Source organism: Geotrypetes seraphini, chromosome 2 (assembly GCF_902459505.1).
Source record: "Geotrypetes seraphini chromosome 2, aGeoSer1.1, whole genome shotgun sequence".
NCBI lineage: Eukaryota > Metazoa > Chordata > Amphibia > Gymnophiona > Dermophiidae > Geotrypetes > Geotrypetes seraphini.
Genome location: NC_047085.1, coordinates 116378330 through 116397881, shown reverse-complemented (window position 1 = coordinate 116397881; position 19552 = coordinate 116378330). Strand labels below are relative to the sequence as shown.

At 41.1% G+C, this 19552-nt stretch overlaps 1 protein-coding gene across 5 annotated transcripts in view; it reads right to left on the bottom strand.

The window, feature by feature from the left end:
- Positions 1-19552, bottom strand: part of LOC117355711 (kinesin-like protein KIF20A) — a 104055-nt gene that overhangs the window by 42573 nt on the left and 41930 nt on the right. For all 5 annotated transcript variants that reach the window (XM_033934661.1, XM_033934659.1, XM_033934658.1 and 2 more), the window contains 7 exons: positions 16207-16391; positions 11658-11769; positions 9822-9998; positions 9629-9740; positions 5152-5223; positions 4504-4650; positions 1889-2054 (listed from right to left, as the gene is read on the bottom strand). In XM_033934661.1, coding sequence (XP_033790552.1) covers positions 1889-2054; positions 4504-4650; positions 5152-5223; positions 9629-9740; positions 9822-9998; positions 11658-11769; positions 16207-16391 — 971 coding nt within the window. The remainder of the gene's footprint in view (positions 1-1888; positions 2055-4503; positions 4651-5151; positions 5224-9628; positions 9741-9821; positions 9999-11657; positions 11770-16206; positions 16392-19552) is intronic.

The following is a 19552-nucleotide window of genomic DNA, read 5'->3' as shown; positions in this document are numbered from 1 at the left end:
ACATAGTAGAAAAGTTTTCTACATTTAAAATCAAGTTGTGTTCACACATTCAATTAGCTAATCCTTACAAATTTTCATTTAAAAAAATACAAACAAAAAATAAATTTCCTCTTAGTTATCTTTCATAAAGATGATTTGTATATCATCTGAAAAAAAGATGAAAGTCAACATTCCAAGTGTCCTACCACCTAGCCAAAAGGTCTAGGTACAAATTAAAAAGAACATTTTAAAATCTTTTGGAGAGACAATTCATTATTCCAGATGAGTATGTCCAATGGGAAAATTGATCCAATTTAATACCAATGACCTCAACAAATGTCTTTAAGACGTTGAATTAAACATGAAGTAAGATACTATATCAAAAGCAGCAGTCAGATCTAATTGCACTCAAAGGGCATCAATATCTTGATCTGCTTTTACCAAGATCTCATTGGTAATAAGTAGCAAAGACTTGGTATTAATTGTTGCTTGAATAACCAGACTATTGAGAAAGCAAAAGCTATTCTTGTAAGAAACTCAAGTCAGTTGTGGCCCCTCAATTCCAGAGCTTCCTCTCAATTGAAAAGTTTACCTCCTGTGTATTCTTTCTGGCTAGTCCCAATGACAAAATTACGAGAACATCGATAAAAATAAATAATCACGAATACCCAATTTCCAAAAACATAAAAATACTGGGCATCACTCTTGACACTCACCTAACTATGACCGACCACACAAACTCACTAGTGAAAAAATGCTTTTACACGCTATGGAAACTAAGAACCATAAAAAAATACTTTGACCCTTCTTCATTCAGGTTGCTAGTACAGGCACTGATCCTATCCATTCTTGACTACTGCAACATCATCTACCTAGGCATCCCACAAAAAACAATAATAAAACTGAGATTAATACAAAACACTGCCGTTCGCCTAATTTTCGGACTAAGAAAAAACGACCACATCAGCCCCTACTATAAAAAGCTGCACTGGCTTCCAATAGAAGCGCGAATTCTATTCAAATTCGCATGCACCTGTTTCAAACAAGCCTGGGGACTAGCACCTTCATACCTACAAACTCACTTCACCCTACACAACCCCACAAGAACGACCAGAAACAAAAACATCTTTGCATACCCAAAGATTACAGGCTGCAGATACAAATCCTTCTTGGACAGAACCTTTCAGTTCCAAGCGAACAGACAGCAAACATGGCTGAAAAACCACATAAACGAACCAAACATGACTTATAATACTTTCCGCAAATCGATCAAAACCACCCTATTCGCTAAATTCATTGGCTAAAACGGTCCCCTCCCCACTAAGACCCCTCTCACGGATGTTCTAAATCTTTCAGACACTCATTACCCTTAGATCTCCAATTAATATGTAAGTTTACCATTTAGACTATTGTACTGCATCTAGACTCTTTATTCGGTACTGTATTTAAACTTATTGTATGGTATTGAATTTGGACTCACTCTACTGTATTATATGTGGATTTATTGTATTGTATTAGTATTGTACTGTACTTGTTATTCGCTGAATGTCCAGCCTTCTTACAATGTAAACCGCCTAGAAGTCGCCTGACTATGGCGGTATAGAAAAATAAAGTTATTATTATTATTATTATTATTTATGCACATAGGTATTTAAATGTCTATCATCTCCCCTCACCTGTCTTTCTCCCATATTGAGATCATTGTCTGTCCCCATATGCTTTGATTGAGACTACTGATCATTTTAATAGCTGCTTATATAAATACATGCTTTCCTACCCCTGATACAAATATATAGTAGCACTATTCCAAACAGAGCTTTTATAAATAAATGTTTAGTTATGATGTGGTATTCAAGTACACTAAAAATTTTAACAAAAAATAAAATATCTATAAAAACACTCTACTCACCTGTTTGGCCACTGCTGAAAACTTCATTACATTCAATGTTTCGTCATAAGTAGAGGCACACTGGTTTATATTGACAATCATACAGGCTTTGCCTTTACCACAAAAGAATGGTTGAAATAAGCGCGTCAATTTACTTTCTCTGAATGGAATGTATCTCTGCTTTCCTCTTGAAAGAAAAAAGAAAGAAAAAATCCCCACACAGTTAATAGCCACTTTTGAGTCCGCTTAGAAATGTACTTACATAAAATTAATCCCACCTTTCAAAATCAGTTTGACATACCACTTGCATGATTTAGTAGACGCTGGTGGACACAGGCTGTGTATATAATTAAAATGTACATCCGTGATAAATGCTATTTAGGACTTTAAGACCTGCCTCTAGTGAATCCTATAAGCCCTGAATCCTATAAGCCAGTGGATTCCAGAAACTTCACTATTCTCTGTTTTAAGAGTTTCCATTAATTTACTTACCACAGAAGTCAGACTTATGAGACTAATTTCCTACTACTTTACTTCCACTTTTGTGGAGAGGGACTACATATGCCCTTCTCTAGTCCTCCAGTACCACTCCCAACTAGAGAAGCATTGAAAAAGGTCAGCCAGTGGAGTCATCAGAACTTCTCCTAGTTCCTTCAGTACCCTCGGATGTACATCATCTGGCCCAATTACTGTGTCCACCTTTAGTTTAGCTAGCTCCTCACAAACACAATCCTCTGAAAATCAGGATCTATCACACCTGCTGCCCTATTTACTTTTGTCTTCTATGGTCATGCTCCTGGTGCTTCGATTGAATGTAGGACAAATTTGTTAAGCAAGTCAACCTTATCGTTATCAGCTTCTACATATTCTTCTCACAGTGCCACTTTTGCACTTCCTTCCATCAGTAATATATCTTTAAAAATGCCTTGTTCCCCATGTCAGCTATATTTTCTTCCATTTGCGTCTTTGCTTTCCTGACTACTTGACCAGATTCTCAACTTTTCCAGATATTTTTGCCTGTATTCCTCTTTCTGCAATCCTTTGTAGTTTATGAAAGCTAACCTCTTTTCCTTCTCACCTACTACTTTTGAAAACCAAAGTGGCCTTCTTTTCCTCTTACTTTGTTTACAAAATGGTTTGTTGCCCTTACAATAGCTCTTTTCAGTTTTGCCCATTGCTTTCCTACTCCTTCTGATGTTCTCATCTAGAAAATTTGATAAACTGGAAGGGGAGCAGACTGCATTTGCCTAGCTGATGCCTGCTTGCTTGCTCTCAGGCCAACAGAAAGCAAACCAAGAGCAACCTTCTGTAAATGGGACACACACAAGCAGGACGCCATGCCAAACAAAGTCAAATGCCCTGGCTGACACACTGAATCGCCATGACTTCCTTGCAGTGTCTCATCTTACTTTACCTGCAGCCCTACTGAAAACAAGTAATGAGGGGGGTGGGGGGAAGAAAGAATATGATTACTTCAGTACTCCTGACTGAATCGTAATCCATCAGCCCCCATGTGTGATCAGGAGACTGAGTAAGCTGCACTGAAAGCACGTGTCTCCCCTCCCCCCCACCTAAAAAAAAGTTAGTTGAAACTTGGGGAACTTTACCTCAGATCTCCCAAGAGTAGAATAGGCACTGCAGCCATAAACTCCCACAAGAAGAGAAAGGGAAAAACCCACATGGTAGACCAGCCCAGCTAATTCTACCTTTCTACTCTGTTCCCAAGTATAGAGGGAAATCAGCCTCCAAAATACTATATTCCACCAAGTATCTGGGCCTACGGTCTTCCTGGGCATGGCCTACTCATAGCTGCTACACCAGATCACATGTTTGCACCATCTGCTGGAGTCAGAGAAATACAAAGGAGCTGAAGGCAGCATAAGCTCACCAGTCCCCTTTAAAAGGGAGTGAAGATAGTTCTAAGCAGTTTTTCTCTGGCTCTATTGACTCATCTGGACTAGTCTTAACATGAACAATAAGAAATTTACATTTTCCATGGAATCTGATAAGTTGTCCTTTCTGGATGTTGTGTGTTTACAAGCAGGAAATAGGCTAACCACAGTCTACAGAAAACCAGTGAAACATAACTTGATGTTTGAAAGTCAACATGCTACTAGGCAACCAAGGGCAGCTGTTTCTACTTAAAAAAATTAAGATGAGAAGAATTTGTTCCTCTGTGGATGAATACAAAACTCAGCCCAAAATACTCAGAGAAGTTATCCATAAGCAACTAAAGCAGCACAGACCTTGGCAGATCAAAGTCATACATAACCCCAACTAATATACATCTTTGACCTTGGAGTGTATGATGGTTGCGATTCTCACCAGTCACAAATCCACCTCCATTCTGAGGAAGGCCATCTTCTTCCTGGCTACTGTGATGAATTATATAAGCATATATGCACATATACACAAATCCTATGTGAAGCCACTCTTGCGCATATGTGCTTTGAAAACAACCCAGTCTTCTGCTGTACATATGTACATTTTCAATGGTGCTATAATATTTCGAGAATCAACAAGTCTCCTTATATATAGTCTAGTTTTAAACAAAGACAGACACATCCATCTCCCCACCTACACAAAATTACCTTAATGTAAAAAAGTGGCAATTTAACTCAAATTAGTCAACTTACTTGGTGTTTTGATTCTGCTTCAGTGCTGCAATACACTTGCCAAGAATGAGAAGAGAATTATTGATGTTCCCAGCTTCTTTTAATCTATCTCCAGCTGTATGAGTTTTGTTGCAACGTTCTGATCCAGCCAAATCACAAAGAGACAGTCTATATAATGGAATGGAATTAAAAATTTTAAAAACCAAAATCAGGTGGCACTTAAGATGTTAACAGAAAATAGGCCGACTTTTTGCCAATATCAGCATTCTATCTAGTGGGCATAATCTAACCAGAAAAACTATAAGAATTTAGTACTAGAGCCAACAGTTCAAATTTATATGGGAAAAAAAAAAATGTTGACAATGAAAATCTTCTCAATAGGCCTTATAAAATTATTTAACCTTCAGCTGAGGATAACTAGCTCAATAATCTGTCAGCATAACTTGAACTTAGGGCTCCTTTTACAAAGCCGCACTAGCAGGGTTAACACGCGCGACTTTTCATCACGCGCTAACCCCCATGCTGGCCATAAACTACCGCCTGCTCAAGAGGAGACGGTAGCGGCTAACGCATCTGGCGGTTAAACCGCTAGTGCACCTTTGTAAACGGAGCCCTAAGTCAACAGTCTACTAGAAAGTAATGGGGAAAACCCCCCCCACAAAAACTTACTCTGAAACTCCAAGAATATGTGGTTCATCTTCCACACTTACTCTTAACAACCGTAGAGAAAATATGCTGTGGCTGGCAAAAAAACAAACAAAGTTTATACAATCTGCAACTTAAGAAAACATTTAAGTGAACAAAATGACACATTTCTGTACATTTAAATTTGAATCTACTCAAACTGAAATTGTGAAGGGCAGCAGGGTTTAATTCACTTTTGTTAGAAAGGTTATCTTCAAGTTGGGTACATATTTATATCCTATAGCCAAGGGTAACGGTCACAATTTAGAAAGTGTTTTTATGTTCTCCACTATCAAATTTTCTTCTTTCCTACCATCTGCCTCCACCCTCTGTCCATTCTTTTCAATTGCTCCAAAGGTCATCACTGCACTTCCTCTAAATATTTCATGATATTAAGCAACTTTAAACATCTACTATGATGACCACCTCCTTCCTCACTCAAGTGGAGCGGAGGAGTGGTCTAGTGGTTAGAGCAGTTGCCTCAGCACCCTGAGACTGTGAGTTCAATTCCCACTATAGCTTCTTATGACTAAGCAAATGATTTAATTCATTGCCCCAGATACAAAATAAGTACCTGTCTAAAAAAATATGTAAACCACTTTGATTGTAACCATCCCCTTTACCCTTATTTATTGGCTACCTTCTCCAATTTAAACCTGACTCAATATGTGCACAATTCTACTCAACGAGATGAACACATCTTACATCTCTTGCTCCCTTCAGCTGCCAACACTCACTCAGTGACTATTTCCTCTTCACTCCCCCTGTCATGGACTGACCATTCTAATTTCTTTTACATACACTATTCAAAGGAGTACAGATTCTGCGCCTCATTTTGAGATTTGAACCAACTCATTCCTGAATCTCTCAAGAGGGCTTAACCTCAACCTCTGCTCCTTTACCGATCTCTCCCTTGCAAATCAGGTTTATCTGGAATATGGGCCTCCAGAAAGCTTCTGATACCACTGCCCTTCCTATTATGCACACTCATACTAACACACAGGTCTACTCAGCCCTAGTACACCCTAGACCTACCCCAATTAATGCAACTTTGCCAGGCTAATCAGAAATGGTACCATCAATCCACTCCCACCCTTCTTAAAAATGTACAAAGCTGCTCTACTTGCTTCAAAAAAATTACACGACCCTCAAATCTCCAAAGCTCCTAATACAGCTGTACTCTATCAGGTCCTCAAATACCTCACTTCCTTTCAACCCCCTCATTATTTATTTGAACCAAGACCCACTGCTCAACAATTAGCCACACACAGAATAAAGTCCTAGCCCTATGCACTTCTCGCACATTATTCCTGTCCCTTTCTACCACCTCACACCTTCCATACAGCACACAAAGTTCAGTCTTCTATCTTTCCCTCAGCTCAGTAAAACTACCTAATGTATGAGAACAGCAGCACCTCATGATCCTGCTACTACTATACTTCAAATCTGACGTTGCCCAACTTCTCTACACCTTTGTACTCTCCTGCATGGACTACCGCAACACCCTATTCAATGGTCTCACAGCAAAGAATATAAAATGCCAACATGTACAAAATGCAGCAATCAAACTTCTAAAGAACCTTCACACCCACGACCCTATCTCCAAGGCTCTATCATCAGCCCACTGGCTAGCCATAACCAAACATTGAGTCTAAGGGCTCGATGCTAGTGTACAAATCCCTGCACAACATGGTACCAGACTAAATGTCAGCTAAGCTTCTTCCATATGTGCCAAACAGATCACTGTGCTCCCAAGAGAAATATGCCTCCAAACACACCCTGGTCATGCCCTTCAACTACAGAATGCCAGATGACAACCCTACTTCCATTTCTTACTAAGCTAATGGAATCTATATATGCTGCTCAGGGTATACATATTCAGGGCTTCCAGTCTCTCCTCATACGTCTTCTGGCGCAAGCCTTCTATCATTTTCGTCACCCTCCTCTGGACCGCTTCAAGTCTTCTTACGTCCTTCGCCAGATACTGTCTCCAAAACTGAACACAATACTCCAAGTGGGGTCTCACCAATGACCTGTACAGAGGCATCAACACCTTCTTCCTTCTACTGGCTACGCCTTTCTTTATACAGCCCAGCATCCTTCTGGCAGCAGCCATCGCCTTGTCACACTGTTTTTTCACCTTTAGATCTAGATTCTGCTGTGCCCACTGAAATGGCCACTGAATGGACAGTGAAGAGTCCTGAAGTTGAACAGTTGATCCGTGATGCGGATTGGCCAAGGTTGAAAGTGAGGATCTGCCTTTTGTGGGACTGTTGGAGGAGGGGTTGTTCCCTGGATGGATGCCCAAGGAGTACCTGTGGCATCCAAGAAGGACTGGAGAGAAATTACCCAGACTCAACAGAGCAGCATGCTACCTCCAACATTTAGTATGAGACTTGTGGAAAAACAAAAAAAATCCATATCTAAAAATCACTCATATAAGAGAGTCTTCATTAAACCCAATTCCACCAGATGCCCAACCTAAACAAAATGTTAGCTGCTGTACCCTACCCTTAACCAATTAGCAAAAAATGAATACAGAGACTGAGTGAAAAAAATCTAATAGTATATTCCAGAGACTGGGGACCACAATTGCAAAAGACCTCTCATAGGTAACCATTCACCACTCCTTGACTGATAGTACTGACAAAATCCTTGCCTCCAACCATATCTTATCTAGGGGAACATATTTGCAAGATTTTGTGACTCTGCCTTGAGGACCAATACCAGAACTGTGAACCACCTATACAGTATTCTACCAGCAGCCAGTGTGATACTTATGGATGAGAATCTAATCTTTTTGGTTCAAGTCTCCTAACAAATGCACAGCATTTGCACCTGGTGTAAGGAAGATTTAGGCAAACCTAAGAACAGTGTACTGTATAGCCACAGTCTAACCTGCACATAAACCATGTTTGGAGTTTACTGTTCACCACCAGTCTATAGGCAAAATTGAATATTATTTGTCAGATCATCTGCAAGTGATAGAAAAATGATTGAGGTAACTTCAAAGAATGTACCTGACATATCTAATTTGATTCAGAAATAAGTTACTGTACTCTGCAAATAGACCTCCTCACTCCCAATGAGTAACTTGGGATCCTCTTATTTTTCTCTCTGGACAACAAAAGTCAAATCATACATTCCTCCTCCTCAACCCCAAACAGCTTATTTTCAGTTTCCATTAAGCAGTCTCTTAATTAAACCTGTGCCACAGTATACGTGCTAAAGGTAGTTTGCCAATATGGCAGTAGTGGGAACTCCTGTATGTGTGTGATAATATATGTTAAAGCTCATTAAATTTGTGTTCATGTCTCTGTTGTTTGGATGGAGGGGGGGGTTCCCTCTTGTTTTTCTTATTTTGTGTGGGAGGGGAAGGGGTGAGAGGGACGGGGGGAAAATTTTTTTGAAAATGATACTTTTTGTTTTCTTTGGTGCTTTTTTGTATTTGGATATGAGGTATTGTTTTTTGTTGGCTTGCTGAATATGTGGATTGTTGTGTGCTATTCTCTTGTAATAAAATAATTCTTGTAATAAAAATAATTGTGAAGCAAATTTTTCATTCTGTTGCACCAGGCTCTTAGAAAGTCGTCACTGATTGAGGATGTCTTTTCTTGAGATTATTTCGCTACAAATTTATACAATTTCAATTTCAATTGTTGAAAATGTCCATTTACAAAACCATTTGTGAAATGATTCAATTCAAGTTTACATTTCAGAAAAAAAAAAACAACCCCACAGAAAAAAAAAAAAAAAAAGTTGCAAACAGCTTTTTAGCAAGTCACTGAGCAATTGACTGTGGTTTGTGTTCTTAAGATTAAAGTATGCATTTTGTTATGGTGTTTATTTATAACCCCCCCCCACTCCTTTTACAAAACCATAACGCGGTTATTAGCACTGGCCATGGTGGTAAACAGCTACAACGCTCATAGGAATTCTATGAGCGTCGTAGCTGTTACTGCCGCAGCTGGTGCTAAAAAAAGAAGCAACGGTTTTGTAAAAAAAAAAAAAAAAAGGGGGGGGTAAATTTCTAAGCTGCTTAAACCTAAGCGGTTTACAAAATACATACATAACATCGAACATACAACCATACAAATGGAGAAAACTGTTGCTTAAATATCTAAATAAATAATGAAGCATTCAATAAATCTGCTGCCATATTTTCCTTTTAATTTAGAAAGGATATTATACCACACTGTACATTTTGATGCTAGAGACAACTTGCAGTTTATTTTAACTGTTAAGCATAATACTGTACATTGAGGCATGAGGTCAAATGTATCCAAATGACTTAAGATATTAATACAGTCCAGTCTGCATCTGACTAATATACACTTATAGAGGGGTGCCAGTATGGATAGCTAAGCAAAAAAAAAAAAGACACAGAAATAGAATGAATTGTCTCTACCATTCACTATTATATTAAGCATTGTATCTGAATAAAAAAATGGTATAATCATACCTTCTACTTGACTTCTGGTTCATTTTTGTATAAGCTAAACTCCGGTTTTTGTTTCCTATTTTCAAAATTCTGGAAGCTTCCTCAGAGCTATTAATACATATCCATTTTAAGTCTATCAACAAAAAAAGAAATATTATACCAACTATTATTTACTAGCACTGCATGTACACTAAAAAAAAATTTCATTTTTTACCTCTCACATAAGAATTTCCAGCTTGATCATCACAGATTCTTAACACCGGACGTTTTTGACATTTGGGTAAAGGAAATACATTCAGAAGATCATATACGTATTCGTTATAAATTTCAAAAAAGGACATCCATACTGAAAACTGGACCTCTTGGTTCTTATTTGTTTTATCTTCACAGTCTACAGGGAAAGCAAGAATTTGATATAATTAACATCTAGGGAAATGTTTGAAGAGTTGTGTTAAGTTGCAGATACCAAAGCTATGTTTTTTAATGTGAAGAGTAGATTAGCCTAATGGTTAGTGCAGTGAGCCAAGAACTAGGGAAACCAGGTTTGGATTTCTACTGCAGAAAGTTGTGACCTTGGGAAAGTCACCTAACTTTATTGTTCCAGGTACAAAAAACCAACAACAAAAAAAACCCAAAAAACTTAGGGCTCCTTTTACTAAGGTGTGCTAGCGTTTTTAGCGCATGCAGGAAATTACCGTGCGCTACGCTTCTAGAACTAATGCCAGCGTTAATGGCGCGCGTGCTATTCCGTGCGTTAAAGCCCTAGCGCACCTTAGTAAAAGGAGCCCTTAGACTATGAGCCCCTCAGGGACAGAGAAAAAAGTACCTGCTCATAATATTGTAAGTACACCACCAATTGTTCCACAGAAAGTGGTAGATCCAATCCATGACCTTTTACCCCTTTTTAGTTTTAGTCCTTTGGATGATCCGACTATATCAATTACTTTAGCATCACAAGATGCTAGATAAAATAAATAAAATTAAAGAGACCTTATGCAATGATGGTTGTAGTGAGTTTAGTGTGCAGAATTTTCACGACCCCAACAATCGACTTATTTTTGGATATAGGTCATATCTTTTGCTATACAGTAGTAGCTCAAGGTGAGTTACATTTGAGTATGCTAAGTACTTCCCCCAGCCCTGAAACAATGGAAGGTTAAATAACTTGCTCTCAATCACAAGCAGCAGCAGGTTTTGCTTCCCTGGTTGCCAAATAGATTTTCTAACCAATAGGCTACTTCTCCTCCATGATAAGTCAGTTCATTCTTCTATAGCAGGGGTAGGCAATTCCGGTCCTCGAGAGCCGGAGCCAGGTCAGGTTTTCAGGATATCAACAATAAATATGCATGAGATAGATTTGCATATCAAGGAGGCAGTGCATGCAAATCCATCTCGTACGTATTCATTGTGGAGATCCTGAAAACCTGACCTGGCTACGGCTCTCGAGGACCAGAATTGTCTACCCCTGTTCTATAGGAACAGCATTAGAAAATAAAACTAGACCCTATAAATACTTTTACCTTGAATTTAAAGAGTAGTTAGCATACTGCTATGTCTATACAGTAATCTGACCATGAGAAAGAAGGGCCCATCATTCATCTTAGTAAGGTTATACTTCTGTAGCAAGCAAACAGAGTCAAGCACTTGAAATATTTTAACAGTAAGACAGATCACCATTGATGTTAAAAATTTTTTTTTTAAAAAAAGAGTCATGCTAGAAATATTTGAAGAAAATAGTAAATATACCAGTACAGTTTAAGCTTTTTACCTAAGGGTGTTTTTAAAGTTTGTACAGGGCTGTTTTGTGTGCTACTACAGAATGCTCTTTACACTTGACTACTTCAAAATCTAATTACGGTATCTGGTTTGAGGAAGGGTGGAAAAGAGAAAGAGGCTAAGTCATTCTTGACATGTAATTTGGTTCATGTATGCCGCTTATCTCAGGCTGCTGCTGTCCCCTTGTGTATACATTGTGGAAAGCATCTATTTTCATCTTTCTCCATTCCCATCACCACAGTGCAGATGTGCTCCATCCAAGAAATCATTTTACCCTGCTCATCAGCTGCCACACACATGGGTGAAACATTGTTAGGGCCCACCAGATGTGACATATCCTTGAGACTACTCTGGTTTGTAGAAGCCTTCACATTATGATCAGTTTCCTTTAGAAAATGAATATAGATGTTAAAAAGTTCCACATGAAACATGATATATCCACAGACTTCTACATTGCAAACATCTTGGTACAATGACCCTCTTTTCAACACATTTATATCAAGTGGTAAATGAAAGCATTTTTACCCTTTGCTTTCCAATACAAAAATCAATTTCAAATTTCACTTGCAACAAAAAAATTTTGTTCTTCAAAGACTGAATGGTATATGGATAACACCAATAGCCTATGAGCTGAAAATGTAATCTGAAAGCAATACCTGTTCTTATGCAACACTAATGGTTCTCCAGACAGAGCTTCAACTCCCTTAAAGCTCTGCCAGAAAAACAAAGAGAGTAAAAAATCTAAAACTTAATATTTTCATGGATTCACACAGCCTCTCCACAAAAAAATTGCTCCGGATTATGAAGAATCTAAAGAACCAAATGGCATAAGAACTATCCAACTGATACTGGAAATTATTTAACTGGCCAGAAACAGCTACCAACAGAGTGTGGCGTAGTGGTTAAAGCTACAGCCTCAACACCCTAAGGTTGTGGGTTCAAACCCACACTGCTCCTTGTGACCCTGGGCAAGTCACTTAATCCTCCCATTGCCCCAGGTACATTAGATAGATTGTGAGCCCAGCCAGGAGAGATAGGGAAAAATGCTTGAGTACCTGAATAAATTCATGTAAGCTGTTCTGAGCTCCCTGGGGAGAACGGTATAGAAAACTGAATAAATAAATAAATAGCTTGTTTGCAGCTATTCAGTCATTTTCAGCAGCATTTAAACCATTATCTTCACTGAAAATTATTGGTTAGTGCTGAATTCAAAAATGGCTACCAGGGGCTGTCTGGTTAAGTGCCCATATTCAGCCCCTCAGTGCACAAGTCAGTGAAATCAAGAGCATAAACAGAAGTCCCATCTTTAAGCAGTTTGACCTAAGTGGCCAAAGGCATATTGACTTAGCTGGCTGTGTGTTAGTCAGCTCAAAACAAAATACTGTATATACTCAAATATAAGCCGACCCAAATATAAACAAAGGCAACCTCCCTCCCCCAAAAAAGGAGCTAAAAAGGTTGACTTGACTATAGATGGGGTGGGGGAGGTGTTAATATTCAAATACCCTCCCCCGTCATGCTCTGCACCCTGTCCCCCCTCTCACTCCCGATGCCTTGCAGACCTCCACTAAACCTGCTGTAAGACCTGGTAGTCCAGCAGTGGGCCGGGACAGGAGGGATCAGTCCCACCTCCTGTCCCGGCTGGCCTCCCCCATGTACCTTTCAAGTCCTTGGTGATTCAGTGGTGAACCGGGCATGAGCAATCTTTCTGCACTCCTGCTCCATGCAAAGCCACTAGCTGTAAGGAGCAGGAGTGCAGGAAGATTGCTCCTGCCCTGGTTCACTGCTAGACTACCAGGGAATTGAAAGATATGCAGGGGAGGCAGGAGGGAGGTAAAAGTTGTCACAGTCTGCTGGGACAGGAGGCAGAAGGAATCCTTCTTGTCCCAGCCCACCGCTAGACCACCAGGTCTTACAGCAGGCCCAGCAGAGGCCTGCAACAGGTCCAGGGGAGGGAGGGGTGCTGACCCGGATATAAGCCAAGACCCCCATTTTTGGACCCAAAAATCTCAGCTTATATTCAAGTATATACGGACAAGGCCCAGCCCTGAATATCAGTGAATAACACTCGAGATAGGCAGCAAAATGTTCACTACTGCTGGCTAAAAATTGGGGTGTATTTTTTCTATTTTATTAGCTCCACCTTAGGCAACTCAAAAACAATGGAAAAAACTTATGATTTAATCTTCTGGCTAGAGTTAGCTAGTACTATCAAATATGACAAGATAGATTGGATAAACTGTGAAGGTTTGTACACTATCACATTTAAGTATCTGCAAAACAAGGAAAAATTTAGTTTCAACTTCCATGAAGGAAAAGGCCAAGATCAACTCTGCTAGGAAAGCTAAACAAACCTACTGAAAAATATTACTAGTCAATATTTTGAGTCCTATGATCAGCCTTACTTTTACATGCCACTGTAGAGTTAAATACTTCACGTATATCCAGCACCATCTGTGGAAACAGCAGTTCTGAAAATGATTATTCCTGGGAGAATTTGGCACCACCACATTTGCAGAATTTGCACAGAATTCCACACAAGGACAAAAGTTGCACTTTATTTATTGAGGCACATCCTTGAGATGTACTCTTGACCAGACAAACTAAACAGAAGTGTCAGTTCTGTGGGTGAGGTACGCTTGTATATTTGGCAGCACTAAATAAGAGGACAAGGTCACTGAATAGCAGAACAAAATGAGGCAGGGATCTGCAAATGCTCAGGCAGTGCAGACTAGTACTGCACGATTCACGATTCAAATTGATTCACCGATTCACTTTGGGTGAATCGATTCAAAAACAACAACAAAGAAAAATCAGCCTCCCGATTCGCTTACTAACCCTCCCCCTCCTAAAGCGAGAGCAGCAGCGCTACCTCTTGCTGGCCGGCCGCTACCACTTCTGCTTTTGAAGGCGATGGGGGAGGGTCAGTCGGGAAGTGCTGGTTTCTCCCCTAGCCTCCCGCGCATCCAGGGCCGGATTAAAGGATGGGTCAATGCGCTGCTACGATGACTGCATGCCTCGATAGACAATGCTGCTGTTGGTCCATGCCTACTTGCGATCCACCCGCCGGCTCCATTTAATTCCGCTCGCTGCCGCAACTCCAAAAGGGCCAGGCGCATGCAGCGATTGCACGCCGCCGGCCCATAAGCCTTCTCTCTGTCAGAATTGATGTCGGGGGAAGGCTTATGGACCGGCAGGTGCAATCGCTGCACGCACCTGGCCCTTTTGGAGTTGCGACAGCAGCAGGGGGGTGTGTGTTAAATGGATTCAGCTAGCAGCGGCTGCGGGCGAGTGGCGGGAGGCTGAATCAGTGGCAGGTCGGCTTGGGGGAAGGCAGGCAGGCTTCGGGGGGAGGAAGGGAGGCCATGACTGAACCCACAGCAGCACAGCATTTCTTCTGCTGCCATCAGACTGCTGCATGATTTAAAAAAAAAAAAAAAAAAAAGAGATCAAGTCTAGGCAGCCTGAGAGGAGAGCTGAGGGGAAGGAGGCAAGGAGTGAAAAGTAATGAATGAAGGATTGGAATGAGAAAGGAGACAGAGAGAGAAATATAGGGTTGGAAAGAGGATAAAGAGTATTTGGAGAGAGGGATGGAATGAGCAGAGAAAAAGGTCTGGTGGGAGAAAGGGAAAAGAAAGAGAACAGTGAAGAGAAGAAGTAGAGAAGCAAGAAGGGAAAAGAAGTAAATAAGAAAATGGGTACATGCGGGCAGAGCATGGTGGGATAGCCTGGGCATGGGGGTACAGGCCTACAAGGGGGGGCAGACCTTCAGGGATGGTGGCACAGGCCTTCAGGGGGGCCCTGGTGTAAAATTACACGGAGGGAGGGGGGTTCAAAGAGACGTGTATATGCCAGACTTTGGGGGGAAGAAATAATGGGTCTAAAAACAGAGGAGTGGGAGAGAGATGGTAGACAATGGGATTTAGAGAGGGAAGGAACAGAAAGGGAGAGAAGTTGGACACAAGGGATGGTGTGGAGGGGAGATAGAGATACTGGATAGGAGGGTAGTTGGGAAAGAAAGGGAGAGATGGTGGATGAAAGGGTAGTTAAGAAAAGGTGGATCTGGGGAGGGAGATTAAAAAAAAGAAAAGATGCCAGACCTCCAGGGGAGGGAAGGGAAACGGAAGGGAAGGACTGAGATGGCAGATGGATGGTTAGCACGGAGAAAGAAGAAAGAAGGAGACCCTGGCAAGCAGGTTATCAGAAGACAACCAGAGCCTGGGACCAACAAGATTTGAATAATGGCCAGACAACAAGAGGTAGAAAAACTAATTTTATTTTCTGTTTTGTGATTACAATATGTCATATTTGAAACATGTATCCTGCCAGAGCTGATGATAGACCGCAAACGTGAGCTAGGATTGAGAGAGGAAAAGTCTTTTTTGTTTGTTTATTTTGTTTACACCACAGCGCCAGTGTGGTTAGGAGAAGGCAAAGGGGGTGAAGAGGCTATAAAATAAACCCACCAGGATGATTGGAAAAAAAAACCCAATTGGGCAGGAAAATCGAATCGAATCATCGATTCAATGGGCTGAATCGAATTGAAATTTTTTTTCCTGAATTGGGCAGCACTAGTGCAGACAGCGCAGACTACATGGAGGTTGACTTTTACTATCCTACCTCCATTGGCTCTCCCGCAAGCCTCTCGCTTGCCTTGTCTTAGTTTGTAAAATGTTATATCAGCTTCTTCTGTAAGTTCACCATGTTGCATGGGTGGCTCTTGTCTAATTGTAAATCACCTAGAACCTTTTATAGGCACAAAGCGATTCACAAATCTGATTAGATAAATTTCTATTTATATAAGCATGATAACTTATTCTTACCTCCTTGAGATTAGAAAGAAGTGCAGTTTTTATTGCTTCCTCATGCTCAACTTGGCCAAAATCCATCTTCATAATATCACTGCTCAGATGAGGCTTCAAATTATTTTTCAAATAGAGCCTTCCATTTATACAATTAAAAATTAAATCAAGCGATCGTGGTAATATGCCAGCATCTTCAGGAGAGCCTTGCATTAAGAAAAATAAAATATTCTACTATAATTATCTTATAAGCACATATTACTCTCGTATGAGGAAAGACTGGAGAGGTTAGGGCTCTTCAGTTTGGAAAAGAGACGGCTGAGGGGAAATATGATTGAAGTCTACAAAATCCTGGTGTAGAACAGACACAAGTAAATCAATATTTACTTCATCAAAAATTACGAAGACTAAAGGACACACAAAGTTACATGAAAATACTTTTAAAACCAATAGGAGGAAATATTTTTTCACTCAGAGAATACCATATTTTTAGCTCCATAAGACGCACTTTTTTCCACCCAAAAGTGGGTGGAAATCTCGGTGTGTCTTATGGAGTGAAGATACAATTTTTTTAACCCCCCCACATTGTTTTAAGACACCCCCTCCCCCAACTTTTAAAACATGCCGCTGCCACACTTTTTAAAACACCCTTCCACCCGCTGCCATAGTACCTGGTGCCCAAAATACGGGCACCCAGCCCTCTAGGAATCCCCCCCCAGTACTTTTAAATCATCCCCCCCCATATCTCCCAGTACTTTTAAAACAGTCCCTTCCGGCCGCCACCGCTATAGTACCTGGTGGTCCAGTGTGTTTCTCTCCCTGGCTTGCGACGCACAAGCATGGAAAGCTTGCTTCTAGTTTCCACACCTGTGCACCGCTAGCGAGGGAGGGAAACACACTGGACCATCAGGTACTAAAGCGGCGGCAGCCAGGAGGGTGTTTTAAAAGGGGGGCGGCAACGGGGAGGGGGTATTTTTAAAAAGTACTGGGGGTATGGGGGGATGATTTAAAAGTACTGGGGGGGGGGATTCCTATAGGGCTGGGTGGGGGATTCCTATAGGGCTGGGTGGGTGACCGTATTTTGGGCCTATAAGAGTCAAAGGCCCTGGGACGCTGGGTTGGATCTTCTTTGAGGGCAATACCCAAGTCACTGCAAGGGGCATGGGGGAGGGAGCTGACAGAGGGGGGGAGGTTTCTCTGCATTAATGATGATATCTTTATTTACCAGTTGTTGTTTCAGTTTCTGGCAGTTGTATACTTTATTGTTTATCATGCTGTTTGGTTTTCTTTATCATCAATCAAAAACTGTTTACCATAAAAGTGCTGGGGGGTACGGGGGGATGATTTAAAAAGGTACTGGGGGATGATTTAAAAAGATACTGGGGGTGTGTGAAAAATTGTTAGTCAGGAGGGATAGATCCCTCCTGTCCCAGCCTACCACTAGACCACCAGAGGGGGGACAGGGTACAGAGCCTGGTAGGGAGGGATGACAGGGTGCAGAGCTTGGAAAGGAGTGTGGGGGTTGGGTGCAGAGCCTGGCAGGGAGAATTTGATTCAGAATGTTTTTTTTCTTGTTTTCCTCCTCTAAATCTAGGATGCGTCTTATGGTCAGGTGCATCTTATGGAGCAAAAAATCACAGTAGCTAGCTCTGGAACTTATTGCCAGAGAATGTGGTAACAGCAGTTAATGTAGATGGATTTAAAATAAAAGTTTGAACAAGTTCATGGAGGAAAAGTTCATAGTCTGCTATTGAGGGCTTCTGGTTTGGGCTTAGACAGCATGGCTGCGTGAGCTTCTTGCTCCCACTTCCTGTTCGGATAATCGCTCTATCTCGCTGACACCGACTGCTATTTTGATCTTTCTACCTACAGTGAATTACTTTGCAGTGCATCCCAGATATTATGGCTACAAAAAAAACCAAAACAGAGGCTCTACCATCGAATAAACGCCTCAAGTCTGCTCCACCTTCCCTGGACAAGAACAACTCTGTCTCAGACCTCGTGGAAGAGAGTGACCTGGTCCTGACAGAATTACAACAAATCAAATCGTTGATGAAAACTCATCTTGACATATCAAAAGATATGCGTTCAGAACTTGAAACTATCCACTCACAACTAGCCGCCTCACAACAGCATTTTGACCTCCTGGCTACCAGAGTTTCGGCAGTGGAGAACGAAGTCCCAACGATTCGTGCTAACTCCGCGGCCATTTTGAAACTTTCGACGGAGCTTGAAGATATGGCTAATCGTAGCCGAAGATCCAACTTACGTATTCTTGGGGTACCGGAGGGGGCCGAGGGTAAAGATACACTCTCATTTATAACATCCTGGCTTCCTAAATTCTTGGAACTTGATCTCAATCCTGCACTGGAGCTCGAGCGGGCTCACCACTCTCCCTCTACCCCTCAACAAGGTGCCAGACACCCTCGTCCCATCATAGTTAAGGTGCTACGTTTCCAACAGGCATTGCAGCTCCTGACAACCGCTAAAGCAAAGGCTTCGATGCTCTACCAGGGCAGAAAAATAATCATCGTTCCGGATCTTGCCCCTGCAACTGCCGCGAAGCGCAAAGCCTTCCTTGCCCTGCGCCAGGATCTCAAAGACTTGGGTGCACAATACGGCCTCTTTTATCCGGCCCGGCTCAGAGTGACTTATCGTAACAAAACTGATAACTATTCCGACCCTGAAGTCTTGCGATCATGGATTCATCAAACGAAAATGGGGTGAACTGTGTTCTCCTGCCGCCACAACCCTTACCTATCCTGTTTTTGAAGATGCATTCCCACAGCATACGTGTGCAACAGAATTTTCGATGACTGGCTCTCTCTTGGGACTTCTTTTTTGACTTTCACTCTTCGCTCCATCAACAATATACTTCCCTTCTTTTATATGTACGGATTCATTATTATTAAACAGGTTCCCCTTCCTGTCTTCCGACCCCCGCTTATTTTCCCTCCTCCCTTTTTTCTTTTTTCTTTTTAACTTTACTGTTTTCTATCTCTTATCTTAGCGAATCTTCCCCTCCTATTAAATTGCTTATTTTTTTTCTTAATTACAGTATTTTCCTTACATATGTCCTCATTACTCTCTTTGATCTCTCCCTGATGCTAGCGTAGCTCAATTATACTATATTGACCCGCTAGTGTCTCTTTTCCTATTCCATTACCGCATGCCTCCTCGTGTTATGTTGGTGTACTGTGATCTGTATACATGCTGCGCCATTTTTCTTCTCAATGTGCTGCTTCTATATTTCGTTCTATAATGTTTACACTCTCTACCTTTTTGTTCACCTTATGAAATGTTATCAACTTTCTGTGGTTACGACTGCGTCTTTCTTCCCCATTGTCTTGTTCATGTGCTGTTCTTC